Genomic DNA, 19,435 nt, shown 5'->3' with positions numbered 1-19,435 from the left:
CCTCTTACATGTGAACGTGTTGTGGAAGAACCGTAACAGATATCTGTGAAATTTCAAAACGTGAAGCATGTCAAGGAAGTTCAGTATCTGAAGTGTAATTTCTGTGTAGTTTTGGGTTAATAATGTGGCCTTTTTGGCAGTTTAACTAAAGGTGTGCGGCTGCTACCGTGAGGAAATATCTGCCTGAAATTACAATGGGCTTCAATGGAGGAATGTTGAACGTTTTTGTCCCTTAATGCCCTCAAGAGGCATTTTGTTTAATATGTTTTCTTAATGTTTTCTTATTTTCCAAGCTAGGAGAGGTTTTCCTACGTTTTCCATGAAAAAATATGTCTGAGGAGTGTAGGGTTTGGGAATTATGGCAAGTTTAAAACATTTTTGGGGGAGAATTTCAGGCACCGCTGCACTCTGTTTTGAGATCAAAGCACTCTAGAGTTAATGAGCTGCTCCATCCACTCCAATGTTAAGATCTGGAAAAAGCCTCTCTGCTAAGCTCCAAACTAATTCCAATATCTCAAAAAGTTGAAAAGATATCAAAAATCTTTTATACAAGTTTTATAGCTGAAGGTATTGTGATCATTTGAAAGTTGGAATGAAGTGTCTGGCTGAAATTATGTGGAAGGAGATGCATTTGGCGCAAAGTGTAGGAAAAGTGGATTTGAAGGCATCTCCCATTGACTTCAATGTTACAAAAATAGTTTAAAAAGCTGAATATTTCAAAAAGTATGAAATATTTTTGAAAAAGTTGAAGGTTTCTTATCAATTGCTGAAAAGGCTGAATAGTTTAATATTTGAATGGTTTCTGTAGCTGAAAATAAGCTGAAGTTATGGAGAGCCAAAGTATTGGCTGAAATAAGAGGAAGAATAAAGTTTTGAAGTACTATAGTGGAATGCTGTATACAGCATTCCACTAATAATAACTGCCTTTCTGACCTCCAGCTGTATCCTCGCTCTCTTTAACGCGTAGACCTCCATGTTGCCATTAGAAACAGAACTTCTTACTGGTCCTAACTTTTCACAACCAAAGATATTCATTATCTCTCAGAATAAAAACTATATATTTCAATAATACTAAAAACTTTAAAATATCTTAAGTGGCATTTCTTGTCTCAATCCGTAAAACTCGCCTTCCTTGACTTTGAAAAAGCCTGGCGCTCTTCCGTTAAACAAAGATACTTGAACATAAGAATAAAAACTATATATTTCAATAAAAGATTCAAATATCTTAAGTGGCATTTCTTGTCTCATTTTTCAAATTTGTCATCATAAGCCCCACCTCCAATCCGTGAACCCCGCCTTCCTACAACAAGCTCCGCCTCCCATTTGTAAACCTCACATCCTTAAAGATTAGATTCAGCTTTTCCAGCATTTTCTAACTCTTAGCACCTATCGATGGCTGTTCAATTGAATGTAAGTCAACGGTAAGAAGTATTTGTTGGACTTGTGACGTCACTGAAGGTGTAGTACCACCGTTTGGCCACTATAAACATTAGCCTTAACGCCAGTGCACTCACTGGGCTTCTCTGATGTGGGTTCGCTGTGTCAGGGCCTTTAGTCGAACCCTCCACGGGAGACCTGACCAGGATCATTTACCAAAATACAACTCATATAAAAACATAGTATTATTACAGAATTTACTGCAATAAATATCTTTAAAGTAACAGCACTTTTACCTGAGTAAAAACTATGTGTACATATTGATTGTTGTGGTTTTTTGTATCTGTCTGTTGATTGTATATAGGATATACATATTTTATACATATTTGTATACGTATCTGTATATTGTATAATTTTACTTTCGGGACTGTTGGAAACGTCAGTTTTATCTCTGTCTGTACACACAAACTGAGTAACATTGACATTAAAGTTGACTTTGGCTTAAAGTACATTTACTTAAATAAAATTTCATTAAAATACATTTAATCAAATTAAATGTATTTTAAGTCATTTCACTTAAATAAATTGTCTTTAAAGTAACAGTGCTTTTACTTAAATCAAATGTGTTCAATGAGACTATTACTTTATTAAAACTACTTAAATAAAATGTCTTTGAAGTACAATTATTAAAGATTAATGTACTTCAGTAAAAAGTCTGAACAGTTCATTTACCTTAATATGAAATAAAGGAACATAATCTTTAATTAAAAGTGGGGTAGGTAAGTTTGAGAAACCGGCTCGAGATCGCTAGAATTTGAAAATACACAACCGGAGAAAATCTGCCACTTCCTCACAGAGCCCCTCCTCCAACACACACGAACGTGCACATGACCAATGAGGGCACGAGATAAGTGTGTGCCCCGATGGAAGGCTGACAGGCAGGTAGGCCGTCCAATCGGATTAGCCGGGCCGGCTAAACGGATTGGTTGTACTTCTTACAGTATCACGGCTTCTACAGATGACATTTTTTAATGGATTTGTTGTCAAAGCACTTCAGATATTCATTGCTATCGGGATGTTGAGAGCATTCCATGGAATATAACAACAAGTGTATCTCGAGCCGGTTTATCAAACTTACCTACCCCTCCTTTAAGGCTAGTATGTTAGCACTCTTTCTGTCCACAAGTAGAAACTGAACCACCTTTGGTGTAACCCTCAATCCAACTGGGTGTTTGTGTGTCAGAGGGTTATCTAGCCCCTCTACCGCGTCAAGGTCGTGATTCAAGGAGAGGAGATTATTTAGTTTGGAAGCAGGGGATGGAGAACAGTCCGCTGTAAAGAGGTCTGGTGCATGTCAGGGGTTCAGTTTAGCATTCACTTGTTCATCAACACTCTCTGATGGTCTCTTCTCCTTAGCTCTCTTAGACTTCACAACAAGTCCAGCACCAACAACAACAACAACAACGAGACACACCAGCCCCACACTAACTCCCAACCCAACGAGTCCTCTGGAACCCTCTGGTTGTTCATCGTTGATTTCTTTCTTAGGACCCCCTGGTTGTTCAGGACCTGAGGACAGAAAGAGAGAGCAGTGAGGAAACGACTGGACCCCCCCTCATGCTGGAGAACAGCTGATCATGAAGGAGATGAAGAACACAATCTGCTTCCTCTCCAGTCTCATGTCAGACATTACCTGCCGATCACAGAGCATCAACATCATCTTTAACCCAATGGAGGAACTCTTCAGGAGGAACACCGACTCACCTTCAGAGACGGTCAGAAGGACGGAGCGCTCAAACACTCTCACGTTTCTCTTCCTGCGGTTATTGGAGAGAGTTACTACCCGACACTCGTACGTTCCCGTGTCCTTGATGTCGACGTTCTTCAGGAGAACAGAAGCGTTTCCGTTCTTCATCTCTGGATCTTTCAGCTGAACACGACCTCGATAACGTGGATCCTGGTATGTTTCAATCAGCCTGTTATCTCTGAAGTAGAAGACGTATCTCTCCCGCTCAGGTCTCTTCCACTCTAACACAGTGACTGCAGCATCTGTGGAGCTGCTGCACTGAAGAGTGACGTCCTGTCCAGGCTTTGCCTTCATCTCTTCTGAATCTGGAGAAAAACAGAAGTCATTTCCTTGTGAGTCATTTGTATATTTATAAGGACTGTTGCAAGCAGCTGCAACATCTGATTGAAACAAAAAGGTTTACAAAAACAGAAATGCCACTAAAGACTTGGGTTTTGTAATTATTATCATTTGTTTTACAATTCTTCTAATGCGTTCACACCGGACGCGATGCGAATATTCACATCGCTTTAATCGCTCGGGTTTCACCGCGGCTGCCAGCTGCGCTTACTCGCATCATTCAAACAAGACGCGCTCGGGAGCCAACTCCAACACAATGAACACATTTTACCGTGATTAAATTGTAACACACGTTTCTAAATGATGAAGTACCAACACCCTGATACCGGTTAGTGACAACACCCTGATACCGGTTAGTGACAACACCCTGATACCGGTTAGTGACAACACCCTGATACCGGTTAGTGACAACACCCTGATACCGGTTAGTGACAACACCCTGATACCGGTTAGTGACAACACCCTGATACCGGTTAGTGACAACACCCTGATACCGGTTAGTGACAACACCCTGATACCGGTTAGTAAGAACCATGAGTTCATGCTTTGAGTCTGCAGACAGACGGCAGAGAAACACCTTTTACAATGCGTGTTTTCTGAATGGAGATCAGATCGACCTGGCTAAGCTAACGTTGTATATGCTCACTCCACACTCACAGCAACGGCCGACAGACATACAGTTGCAAGAACCCTTTGGATTCTCCACACATAGCGTTGTGTGTCCTTCCAAGCGACTCAGCTTTGGTTTCGTCGGTCCACAGAACATGTTGCCAGTCGTGCGGTGGAACATCCAGGTGCTCTTTGGCAAACTTCAAACGTGCAGCCATGTTGTTTCTGGACAGCAGTGGCTTCCTCCGTGGTGTCCTCCATGAACTCCATTCGTGTTCAATGTTTTACGTATCGTAGATTAGTCAGCAGAGATGTTAGCATGCGCCAGAGAGTTCTTTAAGTCTCTAGCTGACTCTCTAGGACTCTTCTTCACCTCATTGAGCATTCTGCGCTGTGCTCTTGCAGTCCTCTTTACAGGACGGCCTCTCCTAAGGAGAGCAGCAGCAGTGCTGACCTTTCTCCATGTACAGACAACGTGTCTTGCCGTGGCTGATGAGCATCAAGGCTTTCAGAGACACTTCTGGAACCCTTCCAGCTTCATGCAGGTCAGCAGTTCTTAATGGCAGGTCTTCTGAGAGCTCTTCTGAGCGAGGCGTGGTTCACATCTGGCAACGCTTCTTAAGAATAGCACATTCAAAACTGGTGTGTATTTTCTATAGAGCAGGGCAGCTTCAACCAACACCTCCAATCTCGCCTCATTGACTGGACTCCAGGTCGGCTGACTCCTGACTCCAAGTAGCTCTGAAGAAGTCTTTAGCCTCGGGGTTCACCCTGCACTGTGAATGTTTACATGGTGTGTTCCATAACAACATGAAAACATATCACTGTTTGTGTGCTATTAGTTTAAGCAGACTGTGTGTGTCTGTTGTTGTGACTCAGACGAAGATCAGAACACATTTTATGACCAACTTATGCAGAAATCCAGGTCACTCCAAAGGGTTCACGTACTTGCAACTGTAAATAAAGCAGCGACTGTATTCTCCGTGACACAGGTGGTCTGTGGTTTGTACTTGTTTAACTTTTGTACAGTTTCTGAACAGATATGAGGAGCTGAGAGCTCTGAGTGCTAACTGCTAACTGCTGTGTGCTAACGGCTAACAGCTAACGGCTAACGGCTAACGGCTGATGTTTTCTGGTTGAACGTCAGTGACGGCAGGCTGAGAACCTCACTGCTGATTGGCTTCCGCGAGAACGCGTCACGTGAATTTGACGCTCAAGTTTAAAAATTGGAACTCCCGCGTTTGACGCGGCACAGTTCAATCGCCTCAATCGCGTGATTCGCGCCGCGTCCACCGCTTCATGCTCGCCGTCGGAGCGAATTCGCGTCTGTCCGCGTCTCTGCATTGACTTTACATGTAATCGCGAAACATCGCATCGCGTCCGGTCTGAACGCAGCATAAGAGAAGCTGGGTTCCTACATGTATTCTAGTTCTGTACTTAAGTATAATTCTGAGGTATGCTATATATTAGTACATTTGAATCTGATACTTTACCTCTATCGTGATCGTGGAAAAGCTCACTGTCCTGTGGGAGGAAGGCACGGAGGCAGCCTTTGAAAGAATAAGGAGAAATACAGAAAGCCGTCTGCTTCATGAACTTAAGCCGGGTGTCCATCTACCCAACACAACCCATCCAAAGATTCCTCAAGGCTGGAGGAATGACCGGATCCAGACAAAAGAAGGCACTCAGAGAAGTGGCTGAGCAAGGGAGTCTCTGGATAAGAAGGAACGATGCAAAGTAGGGTAAGCAAGGATCTCAGGGTCAGCTGAAGCCAGTGGTGCAGGGGCACGTCTGTACCACTGCCCCCCCCCGTAGAGATGTTCTGAAAATCATCTGTGAAGTCTGGCTCCCATCTGAGGACGCTGCAGCAAGGCCCAGCAGGTATGACCAGCTGTGCTTCCATTATACCTCGACCCATTACATGTTTGGTAGCCAATGTTGTACTTTTGATTTCACTGCAATTATTCGACAGCTTTGGCTACCTAACAGATTATCAGCACTACAAAATAAAAATACACTTGTCACGATAATAGCAAATAAGCTGACGACGCTGAGACGACACTGAGACGCTGAGACGCTGAGACACTGAGACACTGAGACGACACTCAGACGCTGAGACGACACTCAGACACTGAGACGACACTCAGACACTGAGACACTGAGACACTGAGACGACACTCAGACGCTGAGACGACACTCAGACACTGAGACACTGAGACACTGAGACACTGAGACGACACTCAGACGCTGAGACACTGAGACACTGAGACACTGAGACGACACTCAGACACTGAGACACTGAGACACTGAGACACTGAGACGACACTCAGACGCTGAGACACTGAGACACTGAGACACTGAGACGACACTCAGACACTGAGACACTGAGACACTGAGACACTGAGACGACACTCAGACGCTGAGACACTGAGACACTGAGACGACACTCAGACACTGAGACACTGAGACACTGAGACGACACTCAGACACTGAGACACTGAGACACTCAGACACTGAGACGACACTCAGACACTGAGACACTGAGACACTGAGACACTGAGACGACACTCAGACGCTGAGACGACACTCAGACACTGAGACGACACTCAGACGCTGAGACGACACTCAGACGCTGAGACGACAATCAGACACTGAGACACTGAGACGACACTCAGACACTGAGACACTGAGACGATACTCAGACACTGAGACACTGAGACGACAATCAGACACTGAGACACTGAGACACTGAGACGACACTCAGACGCTGAGACGACACTCAGACACTGAGACACTGAGACGACACTCAGACACTGAGACACTGAGACGATACTCAGACACTGAGACACTGAGACGACACTCAGACGCTGAGACGACACTCAGACACTGAGACGACACTCAGACACTGAGACGACACTCAGACGCTGAGACACTCAGACGCTGAGACACTGAGACACTGAGACGACACTCAGACGCTGAGACACTGAGACGACACTGAGACGCTGAGACACTGAGACGACACTGAGACGCTGAGACACTCAGACGCTGAGACGACACTCAGACGCTGAGACGACACTGAGACGCTGAGACGACACTCAGACGCTGAGACGCTGAGACGACGCTGAGACGCTGAGACGACACTGAGACGACACTCAGACACTGAGACGCTGAGACGACACTCAGACGCTGAGACGCTGAGACGACGCTGAGACGCTGAGACGCTGAGACGACACTCAGACGCTGAGACGCTGAGACGACACTGAGACGCTGAGACACTCAGACGCTGGTGGGCAAAACACATGAACGGTCTGTGATAGACTCTTCAGGAGGGCGCCGTTGCACTAAGCAGAGTTCCTTTGTTGTTTCCGTCACTTAGCCCCGCCCACTCACAAAGCTCATGGACAGATTGTTGCAGACATTTGCAGGAGGTCTCTATTGATAATATTTTCACGAGGTAATGATATCCATCAGTAATGTTTGGCTTCTTTTACTTCAATTAGATTTTTGTATAAATGTGCAGTAAAAACCAATAAACAAATTTAATAGAGATATTTTTTTTTAAATAAGTGAAAGTAAGTAAAAATGTGCACATAGAACCACAAGATAACAGCAGTACATATGTAATACAATATATAAAAACGTGTGTGTATATATTTAATTCGTAATAATAAGATATTAATGCTAAGAAAACAGATTTTAACTCTAAATTGAATTACAACGTCATTCAGTTGGAACCCGAGTATTGCACAGTAAATGCAGTAGGGCCTACTTTAATACCAACACAATGTATCATTGCTACTCTTCCTGAAGTTAAACACTTCCTCCTCCTCTGAACATGGCCATATTTAGAAATGAGAAAGGCTCTTGGCCTCCATTGGCTGGAGGAAGCAAGAAGTCACTTTGTTGTTGTTGAGTTTCAGCCAATCACAACGCTCCATCTCAAAAGTGCAGCGTTTGGGAGTGGCACAAAGAGTTTCCTCATAGACACATACATGTTTCCTTTAAGCTTGACAGCTCATAAAATAAATACGAAAAGGCTTTATTGCCATCTGCACAGTGAACATAGAGGCCTCAGGCTCCTCCAACAATGTGACAATAATCATAAACAGACATTAAATAGAGCAAGAGACACAATGGTTCAAGGAAAATGCAGAAACATGTAACTCATATTATGTCAGTAGACGGTCGCGCTGGAATTGTCCAAAAATCAGCTCCTATCATCTTTTCCTAACCACTAGTCCTTGACCTCTGTGTGAAACGCAAAGAAGTAATAGTGGTTAGGGAAATTCAAAAGCACTCGGGAGAAGAGACGGTGGCTCGGAGAACATGACCGAGTCTGCTGCGGGGAAACTAGTTGTCTGTACAGCGGACCACGATGAGACATCTGCATGCTTCCCCTTGTTATGCTGTATGAACGTGGACAACAGTGACAAACATACTCTTCACTAACAAGGTTGGAATTTAATTAAAGTATCAATTTAAGTAAAGTGAAACTTAATGATAGCTCGCACTCACCTACTTGTGCAATATATGCATAATTTGTTAGTCGTGAATCTATCCCCGTGCATATCACCATTCAAACAGCTTAAGAAATCACACAGACAGTAAACACTGTAACACTTTATTTGATCATTTTACAATAATAAACGTACGGCTTTTATTATACTGACGCACGTTCAAAACAAGGCACTTAGGCAAGTTAAGGTATAAGTTACAAAATGCTGAATAAGCACCGTAAATTACAGCATATCGTTTATCGTCACGATCGGTTGTTTCCGAACAGTTCGAATGTTGTGTCCCGGTAAACGTTGAGGCCGCGAGGCATCGTGGGACGCGACATCTCCTCTCCTCGCGTTAAAGATGGTTCAGCGTTTCCTTAAGGAGTTAGCAAAGGAAGTGTGTTGGTTTGCAGATGTCCTCTCACACCAGTAGTACTTGCTATTGTGCGCTCAGTATAGCTTCCTTGCCCGAGAATCTTTCACACGCTTTGACGCATACGTGTTTTTTTTGTGCCTCCAGCGGGTCATCAGCGGTGGCTTCTCCCTTTGCGCGCCATAGACTCTGTATATTACAGAAATACATTTATATGCCCTCACCTCCTGCAGCCAGAGAGCCAATGATCCACAGGAACATGACGAGCCCTGCATGTTGCGCAGATGTTAAAGCCGCCATGAGAGCAGCTCGAGATTAACAGGAAGTGATCTGAAGGGAGTGTAATCCGGTGTGAACTGGTCCGAGTTTGCTCAAAGGTTTCATACACAGAGGGAGGAAGAGGAAGGGGGAGGAGGAGGGGAGGAGGAGGGGAGGATCCATGGTCACATGATTTACAAGAAACAGTGCTTTATCAGAATGACACGTGCACGTGCAGGGGCGGAACAAACCTGTCGAGTCAGTTTTTATTTTTCAGAACATTTATCAGTTATGTTTTTAAAAGTTGTGGGGACATGTCCCCAGCGTCCATAGCACTAAAGACGCCTATATATATACATATACATGCAGTGGCGCAGGAAGGGGGGTGCTGAGGGCGCTGCAGCACCCCCCAGCGGCAGGCAGGCGGAGCTATTATGCAAATGTTTTATTTTAATTGTATATACATTTATTTCAGTTCATTGTGCCTGAGATTATATTTTATATTATATATTATGATTCAAATGGTAATTTTAAACTATATAATACATTATTTTGCTTCAGGGAATACAAATAAAAAATATGTGGAAAGAAAGTTTTTAGTTGGCTACTTTTAACCAAATCAAGTTTTATTTATAAAGCACATTTTTAAACGATGTCTGGTGTCGAGCCAAAGACCCTCTGTCCTCAGACCCTCTGTCCTCAGACCCTCTGTCCTCTGTCCTTAGACCCTCTGTCCTCAGACCCTCTGTCCTCTGTCCTTAGACCCTCTGTCCTCAGACCCTCTGTCCTCTGTCCTTAGACCCTCTGTCCTCAGACCCTCTGTCCTCTGTCCTTAGACCCTCTGTCCTCAGACCCTCTGTCCTCTGTCCTTAGACCCTCTGTCCTTAGATCCTCTGTCCTTAGACCCTCTGTCCTCAGACCCTCTGTCCTCAAACCCTCTGTCCTCAGACCCTCTGTCCTCAGACCCTCTGTCCTTAGACCCTCTCTCCTTAGACCCTCTGTCCTCAGACCCTCTGTCCTTATACCCTCTGTCCTTAGACCCTCTGTCCTTAAACCCTCTGTCCTCAGACCCTCTGTCCTCAGATCCTCTGTCCTCAAACCCTCTGTCCTCAGACCCTCTGTCCTCAGACCCTCTGTCCTTAAACCCTCTGTCCTCAGACCCTCTGCCCTCAGACCCTCTGTCCTTAGACCCTCTGTCCTTAAACCCTCTGTCCTCAGACCCTCTGTCCTCAGACCCTCTGTCCTTAGACCCTCTGTCCTCAGATCCTCTGTCCTTAGATCCTCTGTCCTCAGACCCTCTGTCGTCAGACCCTCTGTCCTCAGACCCTCTGTCCTTAGACCCTCTGTCCTCAGACCCTCTGTCCTTAGATCCTCTGTCCTCAGACCCTCTGTCGTCAGACCCTCTGTCCTCAGACCCTCTGTCCTTAGACCCTCTGTCCTCAGATCCTCTGTCATTAGACTCTCTGTCCTTAGACCCTCTGTCCTCAGACCCTCTGTCCTCAGACCCTCTGTCCTCAGATCCTCTGTCCTTAGACCGTCTGTCCTGAGACCCTCTGTCCTCAGACCCTCTGTCCTTAGACCCTCTGTCCTCAGATCCTCTGTCCTTAGACCCTCTGTCATTAGACCCTCTGTCCTCAGACCCTCTGTCCTTAGACCCTCTGTCCTCAGATACTCTGTCCTTAGACCCTCTGTCCTCAGACCCTCTGTCCTTAGACCCTCTGTCCTCAGATCCTCTGTCCTTAGACCCTCTGTCCTCAGACCCTCTGTCCTTAAACCCTCTGTCCTCAGACCCTCTGTCCTCAGACCCTCTGTCATTAGACCCTCTGTCCTTAAATCCTCTGTCCTCAGACCCTCTGTCCTCAGATCCTCTGTCCTTAGATCCTCTGTCCTCAGATCCTCTGTCCTTAGATCCTCTGTCCTCAGACCCTCTGTCCTTAGACCCTCTGTCCTCAGACCCTCTGTCCTTAGACCCTCTGTCCTCAGACCCTCTGTCCTCAGACCCTCTGTCCTCAGATCCTCTGTCCTCAGACCCTCTGTCCTTAGACCCTCTGTCCTTAAACCCTCTGTCCTCAGACCCTCTGTCCTCAGACCCTCTGTCCTCAGACCCTCTGTCCTTAGACCCTCTGTCCTTAAACCCTCTGTCCTTAGACCCTCTGTCCTCAGACCCTCTGTCCTCAGACCCTCTGTCCTCAGATCCTCTGTCCTCAGATCCTCTGTCCTCAGACCCTCTGTCCTCAGACCCTCTGTGGACACTTGACACAGTGGCTTTTGGCAAAGCTCAGAAAGCTCAGAAAGAAAAACCGAGAGAGAGATGAGTTATTGTTGTCACAACGTGACTTCACTATTATTTAACAACTCTCTTTATTGGGTTCTTTTATTTGGGGTTCAGTACATTGTCAGAATAAGTGAGGAATGAATTTAACTTCTGTTCTGTTCGGACAGCACCTCAGCACCCCCACTCAAAATACCTTCCCGCGCCTCATACATGTATATATATAGGATATTTTATCTAACTATTTCACAAAGTGGCTAAATAACCAGCAGCAGGAATCTACTGATCCTTCCTCTTGGTTACTCAGAGGCTCTACCTGGTGGTGGTAGTTCTGCAGCACACACTGCAGCACAAAATCACACATCACAGTAACAATGCAATCACAATTGATCTGTCCTCGTAATAAAATTGAAAAATACAAAAAAGGAAAAACCATTCAATACCAGTGGCGAGCCGTCAGGGCCTTCTCTTTTTGTTGTTGTTATATTTTTCATGTGTAATTGTCTCGTGGCTGTGGGCGCCCTGTCCTGAGAGGTGTTTAGATACACGGTGTTGTTCTGTGTGGTAGAGGGTCGCTGTCACCCCGGGCCTCCGTTTTGATATTCCGCTGAAGTCTACGTTGACGTAATAACTCTTCTTTCTTTTCTTTTTTTCTAGGGAAGGGGGGGGGGTCAGAGGGCCTAGGTATAAAAGTCACGGCTCGCCACTGTTCAACACATGTATCTTATTGGCCCTTGGCTTCCGGGAGAAAACGCCACTGAGAAAATGCACTTAATTACTATCAACATCTGGCTTCTTGTTAATTAAACTTCATTCATACTGCAGAGAGGGGCTCCTCGTTTCAGAGAGTAATTTTAAATAATGTTTTCCTCTTTCCAAACAGTTTCCGGTGATGGCATTTAAGACTAATGTTGTGTTTCTGTGTTGGTCCCTGAAGGCAGCATCTCCCTGGTCCAGTTGGACTTCTCCATGTGATTTTGGATTATTACAAAAATCAGCTGCTCTCGTCTTCTCCCATCAACTATTCCTCAACCTCTCTATAAAACACAAAGGGGTTAAGGAATAGAGAATTCAAAAGTAATCGGGAAAAGGCGACCGGGCATGAAGAGAATCCGACTGCACTGACATTATCAGACGTATTTATTATGATGCTCCAGCGGCTTTTATAAATATGACTGCTGTAAGCGCACCTCGAGACTCTGCGCCGTGCTCTGAAGGTGTTGTTTTATGCTTAATGAAAGTGGGCAACAGAGAGACACATATTCTTCATTAGGTTGCAACTGAAATACGAAAGTGGAGTGAAACCTCTGCATTTCATCCTTTCGTAAAGGCCAACACACTCTCACTCCCTGATCGTCCAGGAGCGACGCTTGGTCAGTGTCCGTGGCGTGCATTGTGACGCTCCGAGGCTCCTTCAGCGTCATAAAGGGACGCAAATAGCTTTCACCTGATTGCAATGTATTCCCATCTGCGTCGGGATTTGACGCTCATGGAAGCACGGCATTCGTTTGTGTCGGCTGCCCTTAAAGGCAATGTGAGCGTCCATTCTCATTGGATAACGGAGAATTGTACACCCGGAAGTAAGTATTCCCCTTACTGTGGATTGATCTGACCGTGATATCTGCACTACTCATCCACTAACACCAGATTATCCTTGTTAATTACACGACATTGATTGGTTTAAATTGTGTGCAATGCTTTTGTGTTTTTCCCCTTCGATTCGGAGAAACAACTTGTTTTCTCTGAAATGTGGAGCGCCAAAGAGACTACACTACCCACAATCCCCAGCTATTGTTGTGACGACGCCTGTCCGCTTTGACAAACCCCGTGATTAATCTTCAAGCTCTGGGATTGGATGTTGGAGTGGCAGAGCGCCAAGGTTACGCCGAGCATCAAACTGGACTCGAACGCCCCCCCAGAACTACACATGCTGGATATTGTGTTTCGCAACATGTTCTCTATGGCACGTCTCTACTGGGAGTTGTAGTTTTAAAAGACGTTTTCGTTTTCCCCACAATTAGAAGTTGCCAGTATTAAACTGTATACACCCTGGAGGTTTAGGGGGTACGAAACACATTGGTGTTATCAAATGTAAAACATATAATTAATAAATGGGCAGCATTAATATATATACCCACATGGCAGCTAAGGTCAGAAGAGCTTTATTTAACAGCTGGTCTTATGTCTGTGACCCCTGTTGTTCATTGATGAGCCTGAAACATGCACTTGTCAAGGCTCAGAGGCACATTTTGCAAATATGGCAGTAGCCATCGATCATCTTAAGATAAGATACTTTATTGATCCCAAGCTGGGAAATGTTTTAGTTACAGCAGCATGTACAACATGCAATTTATTGTTACTTTGTACTTTTTACTCGAGGTTCAAGGCTTTTATCGCTCATGCGTACATAGCTACAGTGTAGTTATGACGATGAAAATCGTAGGTCACAGGCTCCTCCAACAGAGCAACACAATAAAACAGATACACAGAAAAAATAGTGCAAGTCAATCCAAAAAGAAAAATAGTGCAATACAAGTGATTGGAATATGATATATTAGATCAATAGTTTCTAGCAGCCAGATGAATGTTATGGGCGTTGTTTCTAAGTTCAGGTGTTTAATAGTCTTCTGGCCTGTGGGATGAAGCTGTCTCTGAGTCTGGTGGTTTTCAGAGATGGGGTCGTTACTAAAAAAAGTAATATATTACACTACTTCGTTACTCTCTACATAAAGTAACTCGTTACTTTACTCGTTACTTTAGTCGCCGAGCATGGACCAACTGCGCATGCGTGAGTGGCAATAACTTTCCTTACCAGCAGGCGGCGGTAGTGTGTATTCGTCATTCAAAACAGGCAACAACCGGAAGACAGAGAAGAAGAACTACGTGATATAAACAAACACATAGCGTGTGCGGTAGCTTCACCTTAGCATGTGTTCTTTGCAGGTGCTTGTTGAGGTTTGACGATGTGGTGTCACAGCAGTGGATAGCAGCTTCTGGCCTGGACACAGTTTGCACCTCACCGTCACTTCCTGTCTATCCTTCGGATGAACTCAAAGTAACGGGCATACCTCCACCCCTCGAGAGTTATCGCTGACTCAGCCATGTTTATGCAGCACTGCACGTGGAGATGTGGACGCGCAAGTCGTGCAGATTACGTACATATAAACCTGCGGCGGAAACCCCTCTTTTCTGTCAGTGTGATTATGACTGTTTTTTTGTAAGTAACGAAGTAACGCGTGTCGGGCAATGTTAGTAACTAGTGTGATTACTGAATTATAAAAGTAGCGCGTTACACTACTCCGTTACCGACAAAGGTAATATTATTACACCCAACTCTGGTGGTTTTAGTCCGGATGCTGCGGTACCGCCTGCCAGACGGCAGCAGACAGAACAGTTTGTGGTGATGGGGTCTTTTGTAATCCTGAGGGCTTTCTTTAAGGTTAACCTGGTATTTTGACTCCAATACATTTATTTGAGTTACTTTATAGATTGTGATTAATGATGTGAAATATATAAATATAAACAACCCTTAAATCAGACTTTAGTTACACCTGAGTGACATTCAGGGAAGGTGATTGTCAAGTGCCAACAATCAGGAGAGATGTTTGATAGTTGGTGAGAAGACTAAACATGTATCTGCAGATCTATAAAGTATATTCATTAATCGTTATTCTCTACTAATAGTGCATTAAAGACTGTATATTATGGCTATTTTGCATATCCCTTTCAAAATGTTCTAACGTTATAATGTGTATTGACATATCATACACAACTACGGTGTAGTTAAGCAATGAATGAAAAGCTTGGGTCACAGGTTCCTCAACAGTGCATTACAAGACATCTATCAATGTGTGTGTACCTCCACCATCAAACTGTCATGTTCTGCACATTTCTTATTCTATCTACATCAGAGTATAATTCATGTGTACTATCAGTTAAAATAAGTGCTTCAACATAGTGGAAAGTTCATTGTCAAGTCCCAAAAGAAACCATTGTAGTGCCGTGAAAAGAGAGTCGGAGGCGGTGTATCAAGAATGGAGTTCCAATCTTTATTATCCATTCATATCAGAGAGGTTAGCACATGCACTGCTCTGCCCGATGAGCTAGCAGGAATGGCAGCTAAAGCTACAGGTGTTCCCCACTAAAGGGTCCGTGTGGCAACACAATAGGAAAGGTGATTTATGGTCCCACATGGTGTCACCACACCATGCAATATTAAACGCTCAGTAAGTGTCAGGCTTAATATTTATCTGTAGATACCCCCAAAGCTTTTTGCTTACATGTATTTAAAAGAAGACTTAAAGTAATATTGAATGTTTTAATAAAGCCTAATTAGTTTATCTGTTTTGCACACCCTCCTTTTAATACCTTTGTACATCCTGCACTAAACTGTTTTATTCTAGATATTATTTACAGTATCTTCTTGATATTTTCTATTCTATATTTCTATCATTAACCTTCTACTTTCCCACTATTTTGTATGTACTCTTAAAAGGTGGGGTAGGTAAGTTTGAGAAACCGGCTCGAGATACACTTGTTGTTATATTCCATGGAATGCTCTCAACGTCCAGATGGCAATGAATATCTGAAGTGCTTTGACAACAAATCCATAAAAAATATCATCATCTGAGCCGGCTAAACGGATTAGACGGCCTACCTGCCTGTCAGCCTTCCATCTGGGCACACACTGATCTCGTGCCCTCATTGGTCATATGCGCGTTCGTGTGTGTTGGAGGAGGCGGGCTCTATAAGGAAGTGGCAGATTTCTTCCTGCTGTGTATTTTCAAATTCTAGCCACTCGAGCTGATTTCTCCAAAATTACCTACCCCACCTTTAATATCTAAATGTTTTCATCAAATCTATAACACATTCAACAAAACATGCAGCAGACCTTTGGCAAGGGAAGTTTATTTATACAGCACCTTTCAACACAAGGCAATTCAAAGTGCTTTACAAAAATGAAAGACATTAAAAAAAAGGCATTTAAAAAAAGTCATTAAAAAGCAACACAATCTACCTGCATTGCAATTACTCTAAACGTGTAATACCGTGCTTTAACCACTAGATGGTGCGGGTTCAAAACTGTCACGTTTACAGTGTTAACACAATAAGTTATTATCATTATAGTTATTTCATAAAAAATAATAATATCAAACAAAATATTACTATTAACGTTATTGTGAAATTAAAACTGAACGGTAAAAGAATAGTTTCCAGTCTATTCTGATGCCCGATCTCTGGAGATAAATAAAGAACTAAGACAGATGTGTAATATTTAATGCAGCCAAACCATTTATTACAATGCATTCATGTGATGACTTTCAAAGAGTAAAGCAAGCACTGCTGAATAAAGTATGATTTTCTCTTTTACGAAACCTTTTTCATATGGAATGCAGTTGGAGGTCAACCAATCACAGAGCTTGAGGACTGATCACGGGGTTCATGGTGTAGTCCAAACGATAGCTGGGGATTCTGGGTAGTGTAGTGTCTTCTGCCGTCCTTTACTCAGAACAAATATTTGTTTCTCCGAATCGAAGGGGAAAAATACAAAAGCATTGCACACAATTTAAACCAATCAATGTTGTGTAATTAACAAGGATACTCTGGTGTTTTTTAGTCGATGAGTAGTGCAGATATCACTGTGACATCAATCGACAGTAAGGAGAATTCTTACTTCCGGGTGTACAATTCTCCGTTATCCAATGGGAATGGACGCTCACATTACCTTTAAGGGCAGCCGACACAAACGAATGCCGTGCTTCCATGAGCGTCAAATCCCGACGCAGATGGGAATACATTGCAATCAGTTGAAAGCTATTTGCGTCCCTTTATGACGCTGAAGGAGCCTAGGAGCGTCACAACTGCACGCCTCGGGACCCTGACCAAACGTCGCTCCTGGACGCTTAGGGAGTGAGAGTGTGTTGTAAAGGAAGGTCTAGTGTTTCCTAAAGGAGGTTATAAAGGAAGTTTCAAAGCTCCTGTCCTAGCAGCTTTGAAATCAGTTGTGGTCGAGAATTATGAGTTAGGTAACAAACATACAGCAACACAATATTCGTATTAAAGGTATGAAAGATCTTTTATACGTGCAAGTATGACGTCTCACCAGAGAGCACGTCCTCCGTTTGGAGGTCCACGGAGCCTCCAAACGGCTCCTAAGAGGAGTCGCAAGGCCAGGTTGGCAGCACGAGCCCAAAAGGCCATGGTTCCAGAACCAGTTCAGTCCCCAGCAGCCATGGTTACAGCCCCAGTTCTGGCCCAAGCTTCTCTAGTCCCTTCTCCAGTCCGCCCTTTAGTCACCTCTAGTCCCCTCTCTAGTCCCTCCTCTGGTCCATTCCCGAGCCCCTTCTCTAGTCCCTTCTCTAGTCCCATCTCTAGTCCCATCTCTAGTCCCTCCTCTGGTCCATTCCCGAGCCCCTTCTCTAGTCCCTTCTCTAGTCCCATCTCTAGTCCCATCTCTAGTCCCTCCTCTGGTCCATTCCCGAGCCCCTTCTCTAGTCCCTTCTCTAGTCCCATCTCTAGTCCCATCTCTAGTCCCTCCTCTATTCACTTCTCGAGTCCCCTCTCCAATCACCTCTCGAGTTCCCTCCTCTAGTCCCTCCTCTAGTCCCTCCTCTAGTCCCTCCACTAGTCCCTCCTTTAGTCCCTGCTCTAGTCCCTCCTTTAGTCCCTCCTCTAGTCCCCTCTCTAGTCCCTCCTCTAGTCCCCTCTCTAGTCCCTCCTCGAGTCCCCTCTCTAGTTCCCCTCTCAAGTCCCCTTTCGAGTTCCCTTCTCTAGTTCCTCCTCTAGTCTCTCCTCTAGTCCCCTCTGGAGTTCCCTCTCTAGTTCCCCTCTCGAGTCATGTCTCAAGTCCGTACCCAATGTCCTGGTCCGTTGGAGGTTCCGCTGGGGGTCCTGCCAACTCCATGTCCTGTTCCGTTGGAGGTCCCACCGACTACTCTCCTGCCGGGGGTCCTGCCAACCCTTTGTCCTGTCTCGTTGGAGGTCCCGTCGTCTACTCTCCTGCCGGGGGTCCTGCCAACCCTATGTCCTGTCCCGTTGGAGGTCCCGCCGACTGCTCTCCTGCCGGGGGTCCTGCCAATCCCGTGTCCTGGTCCTCTTCCATGGGGGATCCTGCAGAGGCCTGTCCCACCAGCTCCGACACCGGATCCTGCCCAGCCTCCGGCGCTGTCCCGTCAGCGCCTTCCTGCCCGACTTCCGGAGCTGTCTGGTCTTCGCCCTCGAGCCCGGCCCTCTGAGAGCCGCAGTCTTCACCCTCGATCCCGGCCCTCTGAGAGCCACAGCCTTCGCCCTCGAGCCCGGCCCCCTGAGAGCCACAGCCTTCGCCCTCGAGCCCGGCCCCCTGAGAGCCGCAGTCTTCACCCTCGATCCCGGCCCTCTGAGAGCCACAGCCTTCGCCCTCGAGCCCGGCCCCCTGAGAGCCACAGCCTTCGCCCTCGAGCCCGGCCCTCTGAGAGCCGCAGTCTTCACCCTCGATCCCGGCCCCCTGAGAGCCACAGCCTTCGCCCTCGAGCCCGGCCCCCTGACTTTCCCGGCCGCGGTCCTCACCCTCGAGCCCGGCCCCCTGAGAGCTGCGGTCTTCGCCCTCAAGCCCGGCCCCCTGAGTGCCGCGGTCCTCGCCCTCGGGCCCGGCCCCCTGACTCTTCCTGCCACTGCCTTCGCCCCTCCATAACCACCTTTTCAAGCTCTGCCTTGCCCCCGGGCCGTCCGCCTGAGACCCCTTCTGGGTCCTCCGCTGTGCCCCTGGGCTGTCAGTCCAAGCCCGTCCTCCAGACCCCCTCCACCCACCCTGTTGGCCCTAGTTCTGTGTCCCTCCTCCGGACTTCACGTCACCACCGCTAAGCTAAAAAAGGCTAATGTTGGGCTATAAAGGAACTACAGCACGGTCACATGACTTCAGGTCA

The 19,435-nt window shown here is 45.6% G+C and overlaps 1 protein-coding gene across 1 annotated transcript in view; it reads right to left on the bottom strand.

Annotated features, from left to right (window-relative positions):
* The window catches only part of LOC117463988 (ICOS ligand-like), an 11,609-nt gene extending 2,232 nt beyond the window's left edge, over positions 1-9,377 (bottom strand). The window contains exons 1-3 of the mRNA XM_034106519.2: positions 9,229-9,377; positions 3,142-3,489; positions 1-2,946 (exon numbers count right to left, since the gene is read on the bottom strand). The exon at positions 1-2,946 is cut by the window's left edge and continues 2,232 nt beyond it. Of these exons, the coding sequence (XP_033962410.1) occupies positions 2,732-2,946; positions 3,142-3,489; positions 9,229-9,304 (639 nt within the window). The 5' untranslated portion in view covers positions 9,305-9,377 and the 3' untranslated portion in view covers positions 1-2,731. The remainder of the gene's footprint in view (positions 2,947-3,141; positions 3,490-9,228) is intronic.
* Between the last annotated feature and the right edge of the window lie 10,058 nt (positions 9,378-19,435).

Source organism: Pseudochaenichthys georgianus, chromosome 18 (assembly GCF_902827115.2).
Source record: "Pseudochaenichthys georgianus chromosome 18, fPseGeo1.2, whole genome shotgun sequence".
Lineage (NCBI taxonomy): Eukaryota > Metazoa > Chordata > Actinopteri > Perciformes > Channichthyidae > Pseudochaenichthys > Pseudochaenichthys georgianus.
This window is presented reverse-complemented; position numbering and strand designations above follow the sequence as displayed.